General features: G+C 41.7%; 1 protein-coding gene across 8 annotated transcripts in view; it reads right to left on the bottom strand.

The window, feature by feature from the left end:
• Positions 1-22,895, bottom strand: part of LOC137104394 (receptor-type tyrosine-protein phosphatase mu-like) — a 121,531-nt gene that overhangs the window by 84,039 nt on the left and 14,597 nt on the right. For 7 of the 8 annotated variants that reach the window (XM_067485477.1, XM_067485478.1, XM_067485482.1 and 4 more), the window contains exons 2-7: positions 15,173-15,319; positions 5,060-5,230; positions 4,727-4,836; positions 1,718-1,796; positions 1,096-1,211; positions 625-799 (exon numbers count right to left, since the gene is read on the bottom strand). In XM_067485477.1, coding sequence (XP_067341578.1) covers positions 625-799; positions 1,096-1,211; positions 1,718-1,796; positions 4,727-4,836; positions 5,060-5,230; positions 15,173-15,319 — 798 coding nt within the window. The remainder of the gene's footprint in view (positions 1-624; positions 800-1,095; positions 1,212-1,717; positions 1,797-4,726; positions 4,837-5,059; positions 5,231-15,172; positions 15,320-22,895) is intronic. The other variant, XM_067485479.1, reaches the window with a different exon arrangement.

Raw genomic sequence — 22,895 nt, 5'->3', positions numbered from 1 at the left:
GGCTGGAAACAGGAGAGAAAGGATGCTTTTACTTTGGAGCTATTCATCTTCACAAATACGCAGAGAGACTCTTTGACAAAACGCTGATGATTCTCCCTTTTTAAACGGCAAACTGACTTTCTAATGAGGCTCTCCTTTAACCTGACACACACACACACACACACACACACACAAACACACAGATTCAGGCTGCAGTAATGAGGTGAGGAGCTTTAATAAAACTCTTCCTCATTTGACGATGGAGTCATTAAAATAAAAATATGACAAACTGCAGCTTTGATCTAAAGGAGGGAGAGAGCGGTGTCCTCTGCAGAAGTCAGGATGGGTTTCTATCACACACATGATCTGACATGTTAACCGAAGGATCTTAAATTCATTCTTCACCTAATCTTCAAAGAAATTAAAAAAACACTACAATAACCAAAGAATTATTTATAGAATTGTTTCAGATTTGGGTTCAACTTGTAAATCAGGAAACCAAATGCAGGGAAAAAAAAAAAATTTCAGAAACAAATTTATTAAATATAAATAAATATTTGAATTTGGATTTAAAAAATTCAATAGTACACCTGAAAACAAATAAAAGTAAAAAGAGAATAAGTGAATAAAAACATCCGGACTCACGTTTGACTGTGAGGTCAGTGTAGGAGGATACACCCACGCCACGCTCTGAATGGGCAATGCAGCGATAACGCCCTGAGTCACCTTTTGTCGTGTTTTCCACGTCAAAACTTGCCACGTAACGCTGCGAGTTCACCGGTTTCGTTTCCCTGACGATCGCCTGTCGACCGCCCATCCCCTGGCAACACATGAAACTGTTTAGGAACACATATACACAAAAATACACAAGAATATCAACTCCTTATTATCAAATCAAATATTGTAACATAAAAAACACAAAAATATTACATTTGTAAAACCTGTATCATAAAATGATACTGGTACACAAACTAAACAAAACAATAAAAGACTTTTTTTTACTTTTTGTTATTTGAACTTAAAAACAATCATAAAAATAACTTGTTAGGAGAAATTAAATTAAACCAAATTAAAAAAAAACAGAAAATGAGTGAGTGTAAGGGTACAGTTCAGTACCTGCAGGTAGAGCCCCAGGTTGCTCTGCGGCTGTCCCTTGATGGTGCACTGAAACGTTGCCTTCTGTCCGGCATTCACTTCCACGCCTTTAATGTGCAGGAAATGAGGCGTGCTCACTGCCAACACACACAGAGAGGTCAAAGGTCAAACTCTGATGAAATCACCACCTACTGCCGGAAAAGCTGACCTTTATCTGTCTGGTCTCTGGAGCAGCAAAAATGTCCAATCAGAAAATGGATCCTGGACGAAGTGTGTGTTTTCAATCACTTTATGGAGAATGTTGAGGAAAAAACAAGCAGCAAGAAAAAGTCAAGGATATTTCTCACACACACACGCACCGCCCTGTGTTTCTGTGTGTGTCAAACATAAAAAAGAAACATCAAAAATGCAGTCTAGAGCAGGTAGATAAACACAGGCTTGGATCAAAGTCCATGCTAATCAATTCATATTTTAATGAGCTCCCCTGCCTCCACACACACACACACACACACACAGTGACCTTGATTCTGCGATGCCAGCTCAACTTTTAACATTGTTATCCAATTAAGCTACAAACCTTGTTAACCTATTAGAAGCCTGTTGGACGAGAGGCCGGAGCCTCTGTGCATGTGTGTGTACTCACTGCACTGGTGTCCCTGCAGGGTGATGTCCTTGATGGCCACAAGTCCTCTCTGACCGGTGCTGACCGCCTCAAACACCACCTGATACAGAGATCCATGTCAACATTAGCACTGTGAGCACTGAGACTATCACTAAGAGAGGTAAAAGTCATTCACTGGGAAAGATGCAGATGAATATCGGCTGACATAACCAGAATCTACTGTACTCAAGGCTAATCTGTACTCAAGGTACTTGTATTAGCTACTATCTCTTCCAGCTGCACCCAGAACGGAACACAGCAACCAATATGTTCTTCAGAACGAGGTAGAATTAGTGCAACTCATTGGGATTGCGAAAAACTCAATTTTCATGAGGGTGAAGTAGGGTGTTATGTCCACAGTGTAGCGCTGCATTTCTGGGAGACAGACCTGGACAATCATTACACCCCTGGTGTTAGTCTGAACACACGTCTACAGAAACCCAATAAGTGCTACAGGCTTCAGGCAGTTTTAACTTTATAATATAAAGATTTTATAATAAAAACTGTATAAGCTCCTATTCTATTCTATTCTAGAGCAGTTTGGCAAAGACACACTGACTTTGGCTCTGATTTAGCCATCAGTCAGACGTTGCGATGAATCAGTTCTTTCTGAGGTAGAAGCATTAAGTACAGTTTTAAAATACAGGTACAAAACTTGACTAAATGTAGAGCTTTTTACTCCTTCATTTATCTGACAGACATGGTGACAGACATGGTTATGGACCATTTGGGCTCCTGATTCCTTCAGATGCTGCTCGTCTCTAAGAATTTAGACAATGGCGTATGCCAACAAGGGTCCTCACAAAAAAAAAAAAAAAAAGTGTACATTCCAGTCTTATCGCCACGGAAACCGGTGGTGCAGACTTCCTGTTGGGGCCCAGAAAGAGGAAGTTCTCCTCCCTGTCCCTCCTTCCTCCCTGGCTCTGACTCCTCTTCCCTCCATTCTCCTTCACTCCCTTTCTCTTCCTTATCATCTCTCTCACCCATTAACTCCGCTACTCTAACAAGATGGAGCTGCCGTTGCTGTGGCGATGCTGCTAATTAGCGACACCTGCTGCGATGAAGGCTCGAATGTAATTGCAGCCTGTTCGCAGCCCACAACACCTGTGTGTGTTTATGATTGGCTGTATTGTTGAGAATCAGCCTCTCTTTTCATCTGTAGTGCTTCAGCTGGAGGTTTCACTTTAGTCTCTGCAGAGAAAAATACACTGCGTGACCCCCTGCCTCTGCAAGGCTGATGACATATTGACTGGTGGACCTGCAGAGCCTAGCGTTTGTCCTCAAACTGTGCTCGTCTTAGAGATGTGTCACAACGAACAAACCAGGATGCAGCTGTTTGAACTGTGCAGCTGTGAATTGGAAACAGGACATTGTAAACCGCATGGCAGCCCCCACCCCAACATGTTTATAAGTGACGCATTAACTATCTGGGTTTTCTGCATTGGGCCATGTAGACTCCACTGCACAAAGCGTCTCACACACACACACTTCAAACAAGCCACATTACCACTTTTATTCATTCAGAAATGTGAACTAAATGACCTCCTTGTAGAGGTATTAAACCAATCAATCATGCTTTTTTATATTCCGTACATCCTAAGACAAAGCCTCACTATAAGGACACACTGTCACTTTGTTGTTTCACACATAGTGAGACATTATGAAAATTAACATCAACCTTTAAATTCAAAGACAGGTTTTTATAGAGAATGAGTGCTCATTTACTAGCTATCCATGCCGTCATTTTTGATTTGACTGATTAATAAGTGAGTTCTCACTACATGATAATATTAATCTTACCATCATCTACAATCTGCTTTAAATATTTATTCTTTGCTGCTTTGTTATTATTGGAGATTTAACACTGAAGAATTGAGCTGTAAAACATCAGTGTAGAAGTGATCTGTGTACAGTTTTGTTGGCCTCCTTTACACTCTACACATTTCCGATTCTATTCTATTCTCTTGCAGGTGCTGACACAAGGAAAAGATCTTTTTTGGCACAAGAAGGCTCCCATGGCGAGAGAAATTCACTTCCTGCTGCTGCTGTGTACTCTGTGTGTGTGTGTGTGTAAGTGTGTGTGTTGAACCAATTAGCTGCAGCCCTCATACAGTTTACAGATGACAGAGCTTTTAAATCCACATAAAAGAGCTTTCAATACAGATCAACCACATCCAGAGACTGTGTGTGTGTATGTTGTTCCTTTTTAAAAGCTAATGACTCAAACAGTGATCTGAGTTTCTTATTTTTCTGCTTATTTAAAAAGGAACTGATCAGCGTGTCAATAAATGATATGGTTATTAAAGTGTATAAATACAAATTTATGGTTTTTAGTCTTTCCATGTGTGGTCCTTGATCTGCTTTATGTCCAACCTGTGGCCCTGTTCACATCGGAATCCATATGTTCTCTGCACATTTCACCCGTAATCATGGTTCAGTGTCGGCTTCGCACAGCCGGTAAAAAGAGACATGGATGACAGCATCAACAGAGACGAAGCTACTGTTTGACACCAACATGCCTCAATGCAGCAGCTTCTGAGGAAATTGATGTGTCAGTAAAATCTGAGCCTGTGGCATGTTTTCACACTGGAATAGGTGCTGAATGTCTCTGACAGCAGATCACATCACCTATCACTAATTAATGTTAATTCACAACAAAACACAACCTGTCTAAGGCCAGTTTTAAGTGTTTTCCATCAGCAATTAATTAATAATAAAGGACCAAACTCAGTCTGTCGGTGAATAAAGAGGTGACAGTATATGTCGAAGTGTCTCTGGGCAAGACACTGAACCCCTAACAACCCATTGCCCTCCCCAGCTGTGCAGTGCCGGTCCAAGCCCGGTAGAAATTGGGAAGGGTTGCATCAGAAAGGACATCTGGGGTAAAAACTGTGCCAAATCAACATGTGGACAATGATCCGCTGTGGCGACCCTGAACTCACAGGAGAAGACAAAAGGACCAAAAATAAAAAATAAATGTGTGTGTGTTACCTGGTAGTAATTCGGCCAGAAGGTGGACACAGCGAGCTCCACCTCCTTCCAAGTGTGGTAGGCGGGGCCTGAAGAGTTAAAGACCGGGACTCCCAAAGGACTGTGGTTCTCTGTGGTAAACAAATACTGTGAGCGACACATTTGAGAGCTTTTCCTTCACGTTGAAACACCTGATTTCAGAGAGTAGTAATGCAATATCCTATTCAGATTGTTCAGCACTGTCTGCACTACGTTATTCCACTACTTCATTACTGCTACAATTCATACTACAGATTAATAAATACCGGTATCATCCACACAGTGTAAATATACTTTGGAGCAAAATTTCAGTACCTTTGATGTAGACGTTGAGCGTGGGGGGTGCAGCGCCTTCACGACCTCCTGTCTGGTAAAACCAGAAGCTGATGCAGTGCGTGTCATTCTCTTTGAGCGCCGGCAACAGCAGCTGAGCATGCTGACCGCCATAACGGCCCGATGTGTTGACAAACAGAAAGGGAGAGCCACCTGCAGACAGGAAGTTAAAACTCATTAAAAACTGACAAAATACAAGCATGTCATTATAATGTCCACTGATAATCACAATTATAAATTAAAAAGAATAAAGGATTATATGTGATACCTGAACATGTGATGCAAAAATGTATGTTAAATTTAATAGATGTTTATTTTTGAACTGTATCATAAATTAAGAAGTATTAAGAAAATACATGTTATTATTGCTAATAAGCATAAACAGAAACACCAAACATTATTTAAAAGCACACATATAAAATGGGGCTCAACATGTCAAAATAAAAGCAGATGTACGACCAGATAGGGAAGATCAGATGGAAGTGAGAGATTTCAAAATAAAAGAATAATGACTACAGTAAATAAAGAGCCAATTAAATCAAATTCAATAATTAAATCTAATTCAATATAAAACACAAACAATATTACTATAGGGCATATACTGTGTGTGCACTATGTACAAAAGCTGAAAATAACTGGAGTACTGTTTAAAATCAACATGTGGTTTAATAAGAGACAGTAGGGAGCTCAAACAGAAACATCAAAATAAAAGCTTATGTTAAGTTCCCAGAAGGAAATGCCAACTTCAAAATTAAAGCATTTAAATAAAGACCACTAAAAAGAGGATCGTGTGAGCGGGAAACGCTCACTTCACTGAGCAACAAACGGAAAAATCTATGACTGACAGAAGAACATACGAGAATAAAAGACTCCCATTAGTAAATTAGCACAGCAAAACCATAATTGTGTGTCTGTGTGTGTGGACAAAACTCTCATTTTGTCAACAGTGACAATCTATAATTGGAATACTTCAGAAAAAAAGTGATGTTCACTTTGAAGCTCAGAAAACTGTGTGTTTGTGTGTGTGTGTCACTATAGCTGTCAATCATCTCAGCTGCCTGCACACACTTTTCTTTATGTCTGTTATTGTGAACTTTCTATGAAATTTAAATTGCTCGTCTTTTCACAGTGTGTGTCTATGGGCTGAAGGGCGTTTCCATGGTAACAGCAGCTGATGGTTACACAGCCGTCAGTCAAACTGAACAGGAGCTTTCTCCATAGGCTGATCACCGTCCACAGTGTGGAGAGTTCCTTAGTTCGGCTCATTATAAAGTCTTAATGTCGGTCAGATGGGACCTCCAAATTAAAAAATACTTGAGCAGGAATCAGAAGTAACACGCACATGCAAACAAGCAGCAAGTTGCTGCAGTTACATTTTAGTTTCCTCTTTTTGCACTGAAGCTGCTTTGGTTGAAATCTAGTTGCTCCACATCAGCTCTGGTTGCTGCAGTTCAGTTGCTCTTACTGTGTCTTGGGTTGCTCTGTCGATGCTGTAGTTGCCTTTCAGTCACTCCCAGTAACGATCGAGGTCCAACAGGTTTGTTCAGAACATTAACAGATCAACGTAGGCATTGTTAAATCCCTTTGAAGATTTGAAGATGGGCTGAAAATTTTGATCTCTTTTTTGCTGAAAGAGACGATGTAGAGTTTCTGCGTCGACCTTCAGAGTGAAATAACAATAAACTGAGGGGATTTTGGTGTTTTTTAATTTCCAGGTTACAAGTGTATGACAGCAGAGTGTGTGTGTCAGCAGATCAATGGTCCTTGAGGATAATCAATTGGGTAAACAAGAGTTTTAATCTTCAGAGAAGAAGAGAAATCAGATAAAAACGAGGAGACACACGCTGATGAGCTGATTCTTCCCCAGGAAATACAAAAACATACATTTCTGAGTATTTATACTTTGAGTGGTTTCTGCCGCTTATTGTCACTTGTTTCAGGCCCATTCAGGAGCAGTAGCAGCAAATGGGCAAAACATTTTTTGAGAATATTTGTCTTCATCTGAATCATCGGTCAAACAAAATTTAATATTTAACTGTTTTTCCATCTCATTTAACTTTTTGGAGACAATGTGTTTACATTTTCATATTGTACCATAAACTGTTTAGTTTTAATTTCAATCTTCATTTTTCTTTTACTTTTTGTCCTCGCTTTCATTCACATCTCAGTTTTTATTCCTTCTTATTCACTAATTTATTTGCACATTTTACTGTTACTACTGTTTTTTCACATCTTTTAGGCTTCCCATTTCCTCTCATTTGTGCCAGTCAAATAAACGTTTTCCTGTTTTCTCATCTGAAGAAATGGAACCAGTATTTTTGGTCATGTTGTTTATGATGATATTATGAAATTAGAACGGACCACGTCAGCTGATTCCTGCAGTTTTAAAATGTCTGAGGTAAATCGTATGATAGGAAAGTACACGTACTGTATGCAAGTACCACTGTGTACCAGCTGTTTCCTATGGTAGGACAAACATCCTGCAGGTGATTCAGCTGTGACACATGTCATTTTCTAATAGTGTGATTGTGATTCAGCACAATTATGTTTCCATGTATGTTTTAACTGATTGTTTTTACTTTCTGTACTTCTGCCTGTGTACTCTGTGAACAGTTAGTGGAGAAATTGGGAGAATTACTGCTAAGAGAGTTAATTATTGTTTGTTAATGGATGATAAATCAGAGGAGACCATAGAGAAACGTGTGACAAGTTGGAGAAGAACAAATAGAAAAACAGGCTGCTGCTTTTCATGTGTTCACACACAGATGTCGGCCGTGTCTTGGCGTTTCTTTCCCTCGTTAACCTCCCGCCCCTTACTCACCTGCCCGCCAATCACTGACAATCCCTGCCATCTGTAAACCAATAACATCGGACCCAGCTCACACACAAATGGAAGGGGGGTAATTCTATTACCAGAGTTATATTGAGACGTGAGGAGAGGCAGCTGCAGCGCATTGAAGAGATTTACACAAAAGCACACATGCAGGAAGTGTGTGTGTTTCCTGCTCTCTGGATGTCGACACAAACTGTTCGGCATTCAGCAGCTTCACATTTATGTGGAAGCATGAAACATGCAGTCAGACAGGAGCATGATAATTAAGCACACAAATAAATACCAAGAGAACGAAAAAACATTTGAGAGATTTAACTTAAATGTCAGCATTTCAGCACTTTGCTTACAAAGATGAGCCAACAGGAAGGCTTTAGGTAGCATTTACACACCTGTAGCAGCAGGCAGTGAGAACAGAGAGACTCACTTAAGTCAGGTGGGACATCCATCTCAAAAACATGGCACCATTAAATTGTATACAATATAATATGGCTGACAAGAGTCTGGATTAACAGAATTTTTTTGTTTTTTCATTGGGTCTGGTGTCCTCTTGGCATATTTCCATTTGATTATTCAGGTCCATATTTTTCATTTTGACCTCACTTCCTACAAACACATTTGGAACATGCAGTTCTTGGCAGAAATTGGCATAACACCATCTGTCCTGAATAAAGGTTATTTCTGCCTTATTTTATTTTGGTTTTATAGCAACTATTGTTAATTTTACATTTAGACTGATCAGTTATTTTATTTGTTTTTCTCAAATATTTCTAAAGTACCTGTTTAATGTTAGTTTCTATTTTATTAAATGATAATAACGTGCAGGCTTAGCACACTGACTTCCTTTGGAAACTGTTAAGGGGGCAGTCTTTGTGCTAAGCTAGGCTAACACATTCACTCCACTTGTAGTCTACATGCTAAGCTAGGCTAACAGTTTCCTTCTGGTTATAGTCTTTATGCTAAGCTAAGCTAAAACTTGATAGCTATCAGAAAAGTCTGAGTCTGGGGACAAGGGACAAGAGGAATTGAACAAAACCTCAGAATGTATAGATCGACCGACCGGCCGGCCAATAGGGACCCTGTGTGTCAGTGTTTCCTCTGCTCTGATTGGCTTGATTTGAGTTGTGGGGTCTCACAGTGTTTAAACCCCGGAATTGGTTTTAATTCGTTTTGGCACGAAGCTGATAGTGGCTTCATACTGACCGAAGACACAGGCATTTATATTTCCAGTCCTGTTTAAAGGCTGAGTGAATCTCTTGCATGCCGACATGCTGATAAACCATTTAACACACTAATTAACCCACACACACATGCACACACACTCAGTTTTCTATTATTTATCTGCCAAACAAACTTCAAACTCTCTCTCACCCTCATGTGCCCTCTCTCACCCTCAAACACTGTTTACCTGTTGGCTCGGGTGCAGCTGCGTTTTCAAATTGACTTTAAAGCCAGAGTGTGTGTCGTCGTGTAATTTCGATATGTGTGTTTATAGCAGCTTTTTTTGAAAAGTGGTTTTGACCTCCAGGTCTCTTTGACACAGAAAGGCATTGTGGGAGTTATCACACAACAGACGGAGTGTGTCTGTGTGTTGTGTTGAGTATATATTTGCCTGGGAGCTTCATTGTATGTGTGTGTGTGTGTGTGTGTGTGTGTGTGTGTGTGTGTGTGTGTGTGTGTGTGTGTGTGTGTGTGTGTGTGTGTGTGTGTTTACTGTGTACAGCTGGCAGTGAGCTGATAACAGCCCTATTAGAAATATTAATACACCCTGAACCCCACAGAGACACAAACACATAAATCCACACATGTTCACCAAAGGCATCTGAGTGTGTGTGCGTGTTCCCTTCAGTCATCCCTGATTGGAGCAAATCAATTAAAAACCCGAGACCGAGGCGTTTCATTGGCCAAGAGCTGTGGCTGACAGACGATGTTCTGTTCGCCCAAGGACTGAAAAAATGAAAAAGTGAAGAAGCAGAAAGCTGGAATCACCAACAACTGCAAGAGGTTCTTCGAGTACTAGAGAAAGAGCAGAGAAAGGAGAAGCAGCTCTCTGCAGTGAAAAGTCAATAACCACACCAAAATAGGAACTGTGGGAGAACCAAGGAGTGGCACTAGGTTTCTAATGTTATGAAAAGCCACTATAGAACTGCTGTTTGCATGTACACAACACAAACATGAAAAAGATGTTCCACACCAACCCCTGATTTACTAATCAAGTGTAGAGAACAGACCATTTATACATTATTTATTAATATCTACGTAGTGTTCTGTTCCAACCTGCAAGACAGGTGTTGAGTGGCTGGATATTAGTAAAACTGGCTGTCCAGAGGTGAATGAACTGAGCTGACGAGAACAGCAATAGAACCATCTGGATACAACAAGAGAAAAACTGAACTGTATGTCAACAAATAATGACCATCGGCACAACCGCCTTTGTCCAAACGAGGAGCTGTCAGCAACAGTTTGAAAACCCGAGTGGAACCACAGACTGACTTTGATAATAACATATGACACGAAGAACAGTGGGGACAATAGAACGAGCTCTGTAGTCAGAGAACTGGGGTCTGTCCAGTCCACACGTGGAGATGTTCCTCAGGGGGCCAAAGCTGGACATCAGCTCTGTTGGTGCTGCCTTAGAGAAACCAGTCTGTGTCTAAAAATATGAACGATGTCAGGGTGTTCACAGCAGCGGCTTCAGCCTCTGACACCGATACAACTGTGTGTCTGTTATTTTTAACCCATGCTGGCCAGACAGCGATAAACCAGGCTAAGGACTTGGTTTGGTTAAAGCAGAGAGTTTGAAGCACAGAGATCTGAAGGCGTGTGCAGCAACAAACTGCTAACAAGTGCGTCCGTCAGAAAACAAAGCAGTGAGAGGAAAATTCACTCACACACACAGTGTGGCAGTAAAGGGTATTAGAGAAGATTACTGTTTTTCACACTGACAGCAGAGAGGGAGCGAGAGCTACATGGTTCAGATTAGATTGAACTTGTACCATTTATAAGAACATTAAATGGAGCTTGCAATCACTGGTCAATCGATGCCCGGCTGCAGCTCAGTGTGTGCACGGCTTGAGCATTAAACACTGACTTCTGTTCTCCCCAGCACCATTTGAAAAGGGTCCGTTTTAAAATGAAGGTTTCAAAGCTTCTCTGATGACCACACGTACAGTTGGTGAGGTCTTTCTGTTCACATGCTCACCCTGATTCTAATCTGAAAGCTGGACTGACAAGCAGGAAATGAGAACAACCAGTATGTGTGTAGTAGTATTAGTAGTAGTAGTATTGTAACACGTGTTTTCCTGCACAGATCAACCATGTCTACGCACAGCAAATGAATCCTGACTTTAAACTGGTGATGATCTGTATCATCACACATACACACACAGAGCTCAGATTAAGGCGGCAATTTGTCCCGTTTTGTCTAGCAGAGGCTTTAAACTGTGAGGATGAGGACAGCTGGAGACAGAGGTGAGGAAAAGATGTTGCGGTTGTTTTCTCAGCACTTGGAGCTGATGTATCACAAATCATTCTCCAAGGCATTAACAAAACACTGGGTGCAGTGGGAAAAAAACAAAAACGAAATACTACATGTAAAATAGCTGTGCTTACATCGACTACAATATGATTCCATAAACTGTAGTTTCTGTAAATTACATTAAACCCCCTATCAGCAGTGAATGCGGTATAACCCATTTTACCCGTCCATTTGAGTGATGAAGGGTCAGTCACAGCTCAGTCATGGACGATGTTCATCGATGTGCAGAAACGTGAAGTCAAACTTAGAGATCAAATGGAAATAATATGCATCAGTTCTAAAAGTGAGCTGTAGGAATTATCAACAGAGCCAATTATCATTACTACACAAATGTTTGTTTTATTACGAGCGCGTTTTATTTTTTGACTCAGTAAATCTTACATCATAACTAACACGGCTGCACGATATTACAAATAACAGTAATTGCAGTATTTTTGCCCCTGTTATATATGTAATGAAAAAATTCAGCACACAGCCTCACCAAAGTGGAACAAAGGGTGCGCTTGTTTGCAGATCTGAGGAATAGTGTTCGAGGAGGAAACACCTGTACACTCCCTGCCACCATGCAACAGACGCGGTGAATGGGAAAATATGTACGAGTTGGGAGAATGAAACTGATTTGTCAGAGCCAAAAAAGACAGTGGTTGGGCAGAGGATCATCAAGGAACTAAAGAATATGTAGTGATGGTGATCTGAAGTATTGGACTGGAAGTTTTATAAATGATCAAGTCTAATTGCATACAGACTACTCAGCAGGACGTAGGCGAGAGCAGGTACATGATAGCATGGACCCGATGAGCTTAGCCTCCATCTGTATGATATACATGTAATGAGACTAATGAGCCTTTTGAACTATTGTTCAAAACGTTGTTGTTGTTTGTGCTGCAGTTTCAGACTGACATTTATCAGATTTAAGAAAGGATGTTGCAGAACTTCATCAGAATCTTTAGGTTTTGGTGTTATCTTCGGTCCCGCAGTAAAACAGTGACAGTAACCTTCCCTCCTGTGAACAGCTGGTGTTGATGAAGGAAACCAACAGGCTGAACGTGTAGTTGGACTTTAAAATGGCAGCTCTCAGTACGTCAGTCTCTCTGCCGACTGTCATCTTTCCTCTTTGTGATGTTTTACTTTTTAAATAAACGTAAATGAAAAAGGAAGATTCGATTCTCCGAGCTACTGACGCTCTATGCATTGCATTAATAAGGGAAGAAGCCTCCACAGTTTATTAAAAGCAGCATTATTGCCCAGCCGCTCTTAGGGTTAGTTAAATTTAAGGCCCTGCACAGCCAGAGGAGATCAAAGCAAGAAATGGAGTTTCTTGTTCTCCTACCCTGCTGCCTCTTCTGGATAAATCACTCTGAACAGGACAGTAACCACCTCCTCTCGGCATATCCTCGCTCAGCCTGTCTCTCACCTGATTGGCTCAGTGATTTAAGAGCACTGCATTCTCATTCGTCAGCGGCTTAACCTCTGTGAGCATGTGACAAATGACACACTAACACTCCTTATCTCTCTGGTTCATTGTGAACTCCCGCTGTCCGTCCATAACTCAGAGGAGGAATTGTGGCAGGTCAATAGCAGATAACACAAAAGCTGCAGCAGCTTTTCTTTGCCTTCAGCCACAATGAAACCAAGGAGCTGCATTACATAAACAATTCAGTGCTTCATTACTGTACGATTATTTCTAACTATTTGTTTCAGACTGAACCTGCTAGAAATGGTGAGTTGGAAGTGACAGAAGCTGTGTTCTGTACATCAGCAGCAGGCATATAGTGTGACTGATGAATTACAGGGACTTATCACCTGACTCCGCAGCTTTTCTTATAACACAAACGGATTTAATATAGGAGGACCCAGGAAGGTTCCCTGAGGAACATCACTATCAATAATCTGGGAGCCTGTTCTGCTTTTATTGCAGAAGGAACAACTTGCTGAGTAAATCCTTCTGAATTAAAGCATTACTGCATATTACCGTCTCCCTGATCTCAAATTTCTCCTGCTAGTGGTGGAATTAGTTCGCTTCATGTTTCCACATTTTGTTGGTTCTGGTTTGACACTGATGCCTGATTCACATGTGATTTGGCTCAATTATTTCCAAACAGGGAGCGTTTTGACTTTTCTGACTCTCCAGAGTCCAGTACGTGAACTCTTTCCATCACGTTCTCCCAACATCAGCATTAACATTGGATCTACAGTGATTGTCCCCGCTAAATCTGGGGGTCATCATCGACGACCAACTGAGCTTTAAGGAACACATCTCTTCAGTCTCTAGGGCGTGCAGATTTGCTCTCTACAACATCAGGAAGATCAGACCCTACATCACGGAATATACATCCCAACTCATTGTACAGGCATTGGTCATATCTCGTCTTGATTACTGCAATGCTTTGTTGATGGGGTTACCGGTATCCACAATCAAACCCTTGCATATGATCCAAAATGCAGCAGCTTGCCTCATTTTTAATCAGCCAAAAAAGACCTGTGTCGCACCACTCTTTAGATCTCTACACTGGCTTCCTGTAGCTGCTAGCTGTCTCTTGCTCACAGGGTGGTTAACTCCACAGCTCCCGCTTACCTCAACTCACTCATTCAAGTCTACAATCCTTTCCGCCCACTGCAGTCTGCCAACGAACGACGTCTGGTGGCCCCAGCACCGCACAGAACTGTGAACACTTTTCGGATAGGACTTTGCTTTGATATTTTCTCCTTTACTTTCTCCTTTTTGCTGCCTTGTACCTCATTTGTAAGTCGCTTTGGATAAAAGCGTATTTTCTCCTTTACTTTCTCCTTTTTGCTGCCTTGTACCTCATTTGTAAGTCGCTTTGGATAAAAACTACGAATCTGTGCGAGTGACTGACATCAGACAAAACACAGCAGAAAGGATGGGAACTGGAACAAAACTCACAAAGGAAGAGCAGTCATCGAGCTTCATTAACTATTGCCATGTGTGGGGTAACGGGCCCTTCACACTCACAAAACCAACACATACTCCTTTAAATGAAAAATGCATCAATTCAAAGAACATTTAAAACATGTGAATAGCTCTGAGGACTGTGCTGTCCTTCACAAACCACTTTGGTATTCTGTATGTAACATACACTGAGTGACTACACTGTAGTAACTGAGTGAATATACTTTATAGATGTTATATATATATGACACAGTTTTATCATGGGGAGGAATTATGCTGTGTATCAGCCCTAATTTACCAATCTTTCCAACAGCCTCTGTGACCGTTTTTATAATAAAACAGTGTGACAATGGACAGACCTCCGTTGGCCATCACCACAACATATAATATTATAAGTTGAATACTCATACATACATATACTATTGTGCTTAACTGGAGAGATTTGAACTTTAGAGATCACAGGTAGGTTCCCTGAGGAACACCTCCATTAAAACCCCAGGACCTAGATTAAATGGTAAATAGTCTGCACTTATATAGCACTTTTCTACCTATTGGCACTCAAAGCGCTTTACACTGCTTCTTATTCATCCATTCACACTAACAATCACTTACACACTCATACACCGGTGGGGGAGCTGCTATGCAGCTGGCCAACACTCACCCGGAGCGACTAAGGTGGGGTTCAGTATTTTGCTCAGGGACACTTCGACATGTGACCAGAGGAGCCGGGGATTGAACCACCAACTGTGAGATTGGTGGACAACCGCTCTACCTTCCTGCGCCACAGTGTGTTTTCTGCAGTGATTCCATACTCACAAAACGTGGCAGAATTGGATGGACAGGTACCTGCAGGGTTCCAGGAGCTGCTGGCTGGACGATCTCGAGTGTCCCCCTGCTCCCAGTCGAAGTCGTCCTCTTTGGACTGGACCAGAGTACAGTCTGGAGATTGACCGGACAGACAGGCTGAAACACAAAGAGACAGCTGCTCAATTTCTGTCTCAAGCTTAGTTTGAAAAGAAATCATACATAAAGGTTTGGTTCAGTTAAGATGGTTTGACAGAATGAAAATAGGACTCCAGGTTTTAAATATTGGACAAGACTTGTTGGACTGTTCTAGCTACAGTTACAACTGCAAACTCCCTCTAACCTCAACCCTCCTGTGTTTTCTCGCTGCCTGTTCATTAGATGAAAGAGAGATACTTCTAAACATATAATGGTCGTCAGGGTGAGACAGTTCCAGTTCATTACCATTTCCCAGCATCCTCCCTGCTGCTTTCTCACAAACACATAATAGCTGTAAACCTCCTCCTTCCTCTTTGACTCTGAGACATCTAAATCTCTCCATTCATGCCCTTACACACACACAAAATGAGCGTATATCTGTGGTAATATATATATGTCCAAACATCGGGGGCTTTGATGCCTCGTCAGCCTTTTCTGTGTAATAACACTGTGTGTGTGTGTGTGTCTGTCATCTGAAAGCGTTGACATTAAATAGCTGGAAGGCTCATTTTCTTTCTTTGTAACAGAAGGCACATTAAACACACACACACTCATCCCGCAGGGCAGTGTTAACTCATCAACAGATACGAGACACAATCTGTTTAATCTGCTTCTATGAATTTGCATCTACATAACAAATTGAACACACACACACACACACACACACAGTCAGCTCTCTCTCTCTCCCAGAGGAAAACACACAGAAAAGCAATCTCAGCCTCTTGATCGCCCAGCACTCTAAACTGTGGAGAAACATCTTTGTCTGATCTGAATCACTGTGTCCACTTTGTCAGTGGGCAAATTAATCCACTACATCATTTCCTCAAAACTTCCACACAGGAAAAAAGCACTCGACTTCCTGTTATCAGTCCCACCTTCCAGTTCTGCATGTGTCTACTGCTGACTGCTGGTACTGAGGTTCACACGTCTGGGAAGACAGGCTCGGTCTTTGTGAAGTGGGACAACAAATAATCAATACACAGGTTTCCATCATGAACATGATGAAGTAAACTACTACTACTACTACTACTACTACTACTACTACATTTACATTTTAGCAGACTACTACAGCTGTTGCCACACATGTCTAATGTTTTGACAATGGATATCACTGCTAGTACTACAGGTCTTAGGACTACTGTTGTTACAAGTATTACTGATACTGCTAATTCCACTGTTCTACTTGCACTACTGTTTTTGATACCCCGCTACTGTTTGTGATGTTGCTACAATCTGTACTACTGCCATTACAACTCCTGTCAGTGATATTACTACTGCTCCTGCTTCTGACCATCACTTTTACTGCCAATACAAATTCTGCTGCTATTAGCATCAGAACCAGTGACACTATTAAACGGAATAATCTGATTAGGAAAGCTGGCTCTGTCCCGGGGACCACTGTGGAAACTCTGGAGTTGGTGGTGGAGAGGAGGATGCTGCACAAACTGAGAACAGCTCACATTCTCTCCACGAGCTGCTGGTTAAAAAGCAGAGCAGCTTCAGCAAGGGGCTTCTTCAAATCTTCAAATACTTGTACATCTAATTATCCTTACTGCTAGTACTATTTTACCTACTCCTCTGCTACTGCTGGTATTTCTACAAATGCTGTCACATCTAATACTAATGTGAATTATACTATGCCCGTACTATTACTAAAACAGCTGTGTCTCCCACTGTTACTGATCCAAATATTATTGATTCTGTTACTACTATTACTACAATAACAGATAATAGTAATTATAATAATATTATTATTATTATTATTAACAGCAAATGGTAAATGCTCTACTTATTTAGCACTTTTATCCAAAGCATTTTACAATGCTGCTTCTCGTTCACCCATTAACACAAGGTGCTCACCTGTCCCACCGAGATCAACTTGGGGTTCCGTGACTTGCCCAAAGACACTACAACACATAGTCAGGAAAGACCAGGGATCAAACAACTGACCCTGTGGGCGGTGGACGATCTTACCAACTAAGCTACACCCGCCCTCTTGTCTTGTACAGTCTAGTACCATTGTTAGTATTACTACTGCAGCTGCTGCTGTTACCTCTAACACTTTCTTCAGATTCAAGATTCAAAGTGTTTATTGTGATATGCACAGACAGAAAGCATGTTTCCCTGCACAATGAAATTCTTACTTTGCCATCCACACTAAATGTCATACAGTAAAGTAAAGAAAATAGAAATAAAGTAAAATACAAATAAAATAAAAAATAAGAGCAAAAAAATAAGAGAGATATGGGCAATAAAGGTGAGGTAGTGCAGTTCTTAATAAGGCAATTAAGAACTGAAGCACTGCTTCAGTGCTACTACTGCTGTACCTGTGCTCCTTGTGAGTAGCAGCTGTAGAATACTTGATATAGTACTAAGAGAATATCTGTCACAATAAAAGTGTGTCTCAGTGTGTCTCGCTCTATTTGTTCACCCTTGTTTCATCAGAGAAAAACAAAAAGAGAGAGAGAGATTTGGAGGGAGCAGATTGTTGTCAGGGCGTTCTTCGCCTCAACTCGCCTCGACAGGAAATGAGAGGAAAAACACACACCTCGGGGGATCGTTCACATACACATACACTATACAGTGTCGTTCCGTCACATACCATCCACTCTTTCTTTCTGTGTTGGCAGAGTGATGACAGGGAACCAGAAAACACACCCTGAGGACACACACTGCTCTTTGTGTTTGTGTGTGTGTGTGTGTGTGTGTGTGTGTGTGTGTGTGTGTGTTGTTAGCAGTAATTAATCATAATATCCCACTATCGATCGTCTGCCCTCTTTATTCTCCAGTCGCCTGATCAATAAGAGCGAGTCTTCTCCTCCTCGGCTATAAGTTGAAGCAGTGGCAGTAAAATTAACCTTTCACCTTCTCCATTATTCTAAAGAACAATCACTGCCATGTGCCAGGTGTCAACACACACACATACACACACATACACACACACTCAAACACAAAAGGACGACGTAAGTAAATGTAGGTGTAGTGGCTGGAATGGAGACACTGTAGGTTTAGACGCATCCCTTTGAACAGAAGCTTCTGTGATGTGAAAAGAAGCAGTTTAAAGCATCAAATGGAGCTTGAAGTGTGGTCTTTGAATCATTTTCAGCTAGAAGTTTTCACACGACATGATTAAAAGGCTTATTTTAACAAGTTCAGTGTGTTTGAAAATCGTTTGTTCTGTTGGTTGTATGTGGCAACACAAGTAGAAACAGGTTGCGAACTGTGTGTCCACTGTCACACGTCCACAAACAGGAAATCAGTGTTACACACACTCGAATTCGTTTATTCCTCGCCATTTATTTGTTTACTGTCTGAGGTGTTGCCATTGAATAAACTGTCCCCACACAGACACAACCTATACTCACCTTTAGTGTATCAAAATGCCCGGTCCAATACTGACTCATCCATGCACAGCTGTCTGTGCGAAGTTATTACAAATCAGAGCATTTTCAAATTTTTTTAGGCGTTTTGGAACAAAGAAACATTTCCCCAAGTGGAGGGGTGAGTCTGGCTGATGGGTTTCAACACACTTTGGAGAGAGCAGAGGTCCACAGCTCTACAAAGTGTAACATAGTCATTAAGACAATCAGTGTTAAACTCTCTGCTTTTACACTTTGACTAAACCAAATTGGACTGTTTGTCTGGAAACTGATGTTGACCTGGTGTTAAAGACGTTAAATGATGGACTACTATAACCATCAGTGTTTCAAAGCTCTGTTTCCCCATTGAAACTAACACGGAGCTGGAGTTTCCAAACCGAAACACCTCAAAGCAGACATTTTCAGGGGATGGACAGATACAAAAAGAAGTGTGTGTGGATTCAGTCAGAGTAGATTCACTGAAAGACACAACAGAAAGTTGATAAGAAGGTGCCTGGAAACTAGATATTCCAAGATATTTGTCAAAGAACAACAACAAATGAAGTAGAATTTAGACGACTGTGGTTAAAAACAGTGAATGAGAACAAACGAAGAGAAGATGAGAACCCAATGCAGAGGAAGAAAGTGAAGATATCCCTGTGGTGGTGAAATCTCCTCCATTAGAATTTATCCACAGTCCGTAGAGATCTGATAACATTTAGCTGATCTGCTGGTGGGCTGGATTAGACCTCTGCTGCTGCTGCTGCCAATCCCTATTCCACTGTAATCTATTAACAAACACACACACACACAAACACACACACACACACACACACTCTGCTGGCAGAGCGCCTGGGTGGAGCTTCACTCGTCTTCTTTGCTTTCACAAACTCTTCCTCTTTTCATCTCTCTGTCTCCCAGCCTTTCTAGTGCTCTCTCGCCCTGCCTCTCTCTGAAGTATGTAAAGCTGAATTAAACCATCTGGTCCTGATTAGGGAAATGACTCGTCTCTCTTCTTTTACTCCGGTTTCCTCTTTAATACTCGTCCCGCCTGCCCTCCCCTCTGCCTTTCTCAGGCTGGACCAAGACCGCAGAGTTTAACTCTTCCTAAAAACAGACCAACTCCCCGTGATGTGGTTCTCTTCTGACGTTCTGGTAGAACCTGGTCTCTCTGATCCCCTAGTTGGATTACAGGGCCCAGCTTTTTGTTCGCACTGCTCTGTACTGAGGTTTAGTTCTGAGCAGTGGACATCTAAGGGTGGATAAAGACACCAAACTAGCAGGACAGGCACGGAAAGACAAATCAAGGTTTGCAGTAATAAACTTGATCATCGAGACATTGTAGAAGATGAAGATAATGAACATGAAGTTTAACACGTCCTCACATACACAGATACACACACACACACACAGCGTGGTCCATACACATAAGGCCACATGTCAGCTTTGAATTAACACACTGGTCAGTAAAAGCATCAGAGCTGTTGTGTCTGTGGTTGCTGATGTTTCCATCTCACTGGTTAAAGCTGCATAAAGAGATTTTTGCTGCATTTCAGTTGCAGCAGAACAAAATTTGTCTGGAAACAAACACAATCATGATAAAAATTAAGGTGACTTATGAAGATGTGTCATGAGTCATAGGTTTTACTTTGGTAGGTTTTCTGGTTTTTGTGGCATCTGAAGATTAAAAACTCTGACTCTGTCTCACACACAGAGTCTTGTTGTTCAGGATTACCCAACGCTGGGCGTGCAGCAGAATGTTAACTACGCTGCAAACACACTCTCTGTGAGTTTTTCTCTGCGCAGTAGAAAGACGTGGCTGATTATAGGATCACTGAGCAGCTAAGTCATGTCAGCAAAACTACGAATCTGTGCAAGTGACTGACATCAGACAAAACACAGCAGAAAGGATGGGAACTGGAACAAAACTCACAAAGGAAGAGCAGTCATCGAGCTTCATTAACTATTGCCATGTGTGGGGTCACAGGCCCTTCACACTCATAAAACCAACACATACTCCTTTAAATGAAAAATGCATCAATTTAAAGAACATTTCAAACATGTGAGTAGCTCTGAAGACAGTGCTGTCCTTCACAAACCACTTTGGTATTCGGTATGTAACATACACTGAGTGACTACTTTCCACTAAATGTGGTACTTTGACTCCCTGCTTTTAGGAGGATAAACTGAAACAGCTGCACAAAATAAGAAGACAGAACATGAAGACAATAAGAAAAACTATAGGATCAGAGAAGTTGTATTCAAGTTGTGAACTCCTTATTGTCGAAACAGAAGTGAGGGTGGTTCTGAGCGTGTTCCTAGAAATACTGCCCAGTAGACAGTGATGCCTTCTGTGGAAGTCAGCATCTAGTCCAGCTGGAGTCCAGATCACATTACGTAGACATTTTGACTGAGGTTGGGTCCATCTTCTGAGTGTGTTGGCTTTAAAACAATCAAGACCATAAAGAATCAAGTCAAAAGCGAAACTGGCTGAGGATTCCTAGAGGAGTAGAATTACTTGGAATCTACCATCAACTCTGGATAAGACATAGACCTGGACAGAGTGTGAGGAGGGGAGGACCCCAAACCCCTCTGTATCCAAGCACCAGACTGAGGTTGTTTTCGGTTGTTTATTGTCAATCTGGTCATTTTGCCTCTATTTGGGATCCTTCTGATTTACTTTGCATCTTTTAACTGAGTACATTTACAGAAGAATCAGGCTCCCTGACCTCTCAGCCTGGTAGGTCCATTCATTAGTCCCTCCAGGGCAGTGACACTCAGACACACACAGAAGGTGAACAGAATAACGTAGATCTGTGTGAGGGCACCCTCACCCCCACCCTACCTCTGTTCTTCTTCTCCCATGTTCCTTTCTCTCTGTCCTCCCTGTGTGAACACCACCCATCTGTTTTCTTGCTGCCACCTCGTCTCATCGTCACTGTCACTGTGTTTATTGTGTTTCTGTGTGTGTGTGTGTGTGTGTGTGTGTGTGTGTGTGGCTAAATGCCACCACTGCTATCTGTCACTTCCCATCACACACACACAGCCCCAGGTGCTACTGGGAGCTGCCCCCCTCGGCCAATCTTGTCCAACCACCTCTTACGTTTTTTCTCTTTTGGCAGGGTGTTAGCCTGCTCCCATGCTAACGGCTAACTATGAGGCTAATCTCTGCTGGTGTGTGACAGCGGATAGGAATACACACATTAGATAAGGCTGGTTACACACTGATAGTTACATGTGTGTGTGAGTGTGGAGGACAGAAACACAGGAAGGAAACTTCTACTTCCTGCAGAAGTAGAAATCATATAAAGTAAAGAATGACCGAGTGTATAAAAGTCGGAGGTCAGAGAGGTGAGGGTAGAGAAGGTGAGGAGGGGAGGAAGGAAAGGAGGAGACATAAAGGTAGCAGAGAACAAAAGAAGAAGACAGAAGAGGAAAAGAAGGAAACACGAAAGAAGGAGAAGACCAAACATGAGAACTGAAAAAGAGGTGTAAAAGTAAACAAGGAGGTAATTGAGGAGACATGGAGTTAGAGGACGAGGAGATGACCGCATTAGTATGACCTCAGTGCTTTGAAATTTGTATGAAGAAACACTGATTAGAGACAAAGTTTAACAAAGACTACACCCAGCACACACACACACAGCAAATAAATACAGTTCACATCTTCACAAACACAAATACTGATACTGATGCTGCTGAAAAAGTAGAGCAGGAGTGTGTGTGAGAGTGTGTGTGTGCACCTGTGTAAACTCTGATCTCCAGCAGGAACAGTAACTGGGCGCTAACAGTATTAGCATTAGCACACTGAGCTAACTAGCCTCAGGCCAGACATGAATAATGCAGCAGTCAGTGCGCTGCCTCTGGGTGTGCGTGTGTGTGTGTGTGTGTGTGTGTGTGTGTGTGTGTGTGTGTGTGTGTGTGTGTGTGTGTGTGTGTGTGTGTTATCTGGCTGTACTCGGGGCTGTCTATATGACGGTATCAGAATAATATGCTAATTACTAATAATTACCCTGTAACATACACACTCACACTATCTCCTCCAGTCTCTCCCCTGCTCCCCCCTCACCCCCCAGGCTGGATCTCCTCCTGGCAAGGACAAAGAGGAAAAGGAGGAGAAGGAGGAGGAGGAAACCTGCAGGCCACAACATGTCTGTAGATGACTGCTCAACAACAAC

This window comes from Channa argus, chromosome 19 (assembly GCF_033026475.1).
Source record: "Channa argus isolate prfri chromosome 19, Channa argus male v1.0, whole genome shotgun sequence".
Taxonomy (NCBI): domain Eukaryota; kingdom Metazoa; phylum Chordata; class Actinopteri; order Anabantiformes; family Channidae; genus Channa; species Channa argus.
The sequence above is the reverse complement of the archived record's forward strand: the minus strand, read 5'-3'. Positions and strand labels throughout refer to the sequence as shown.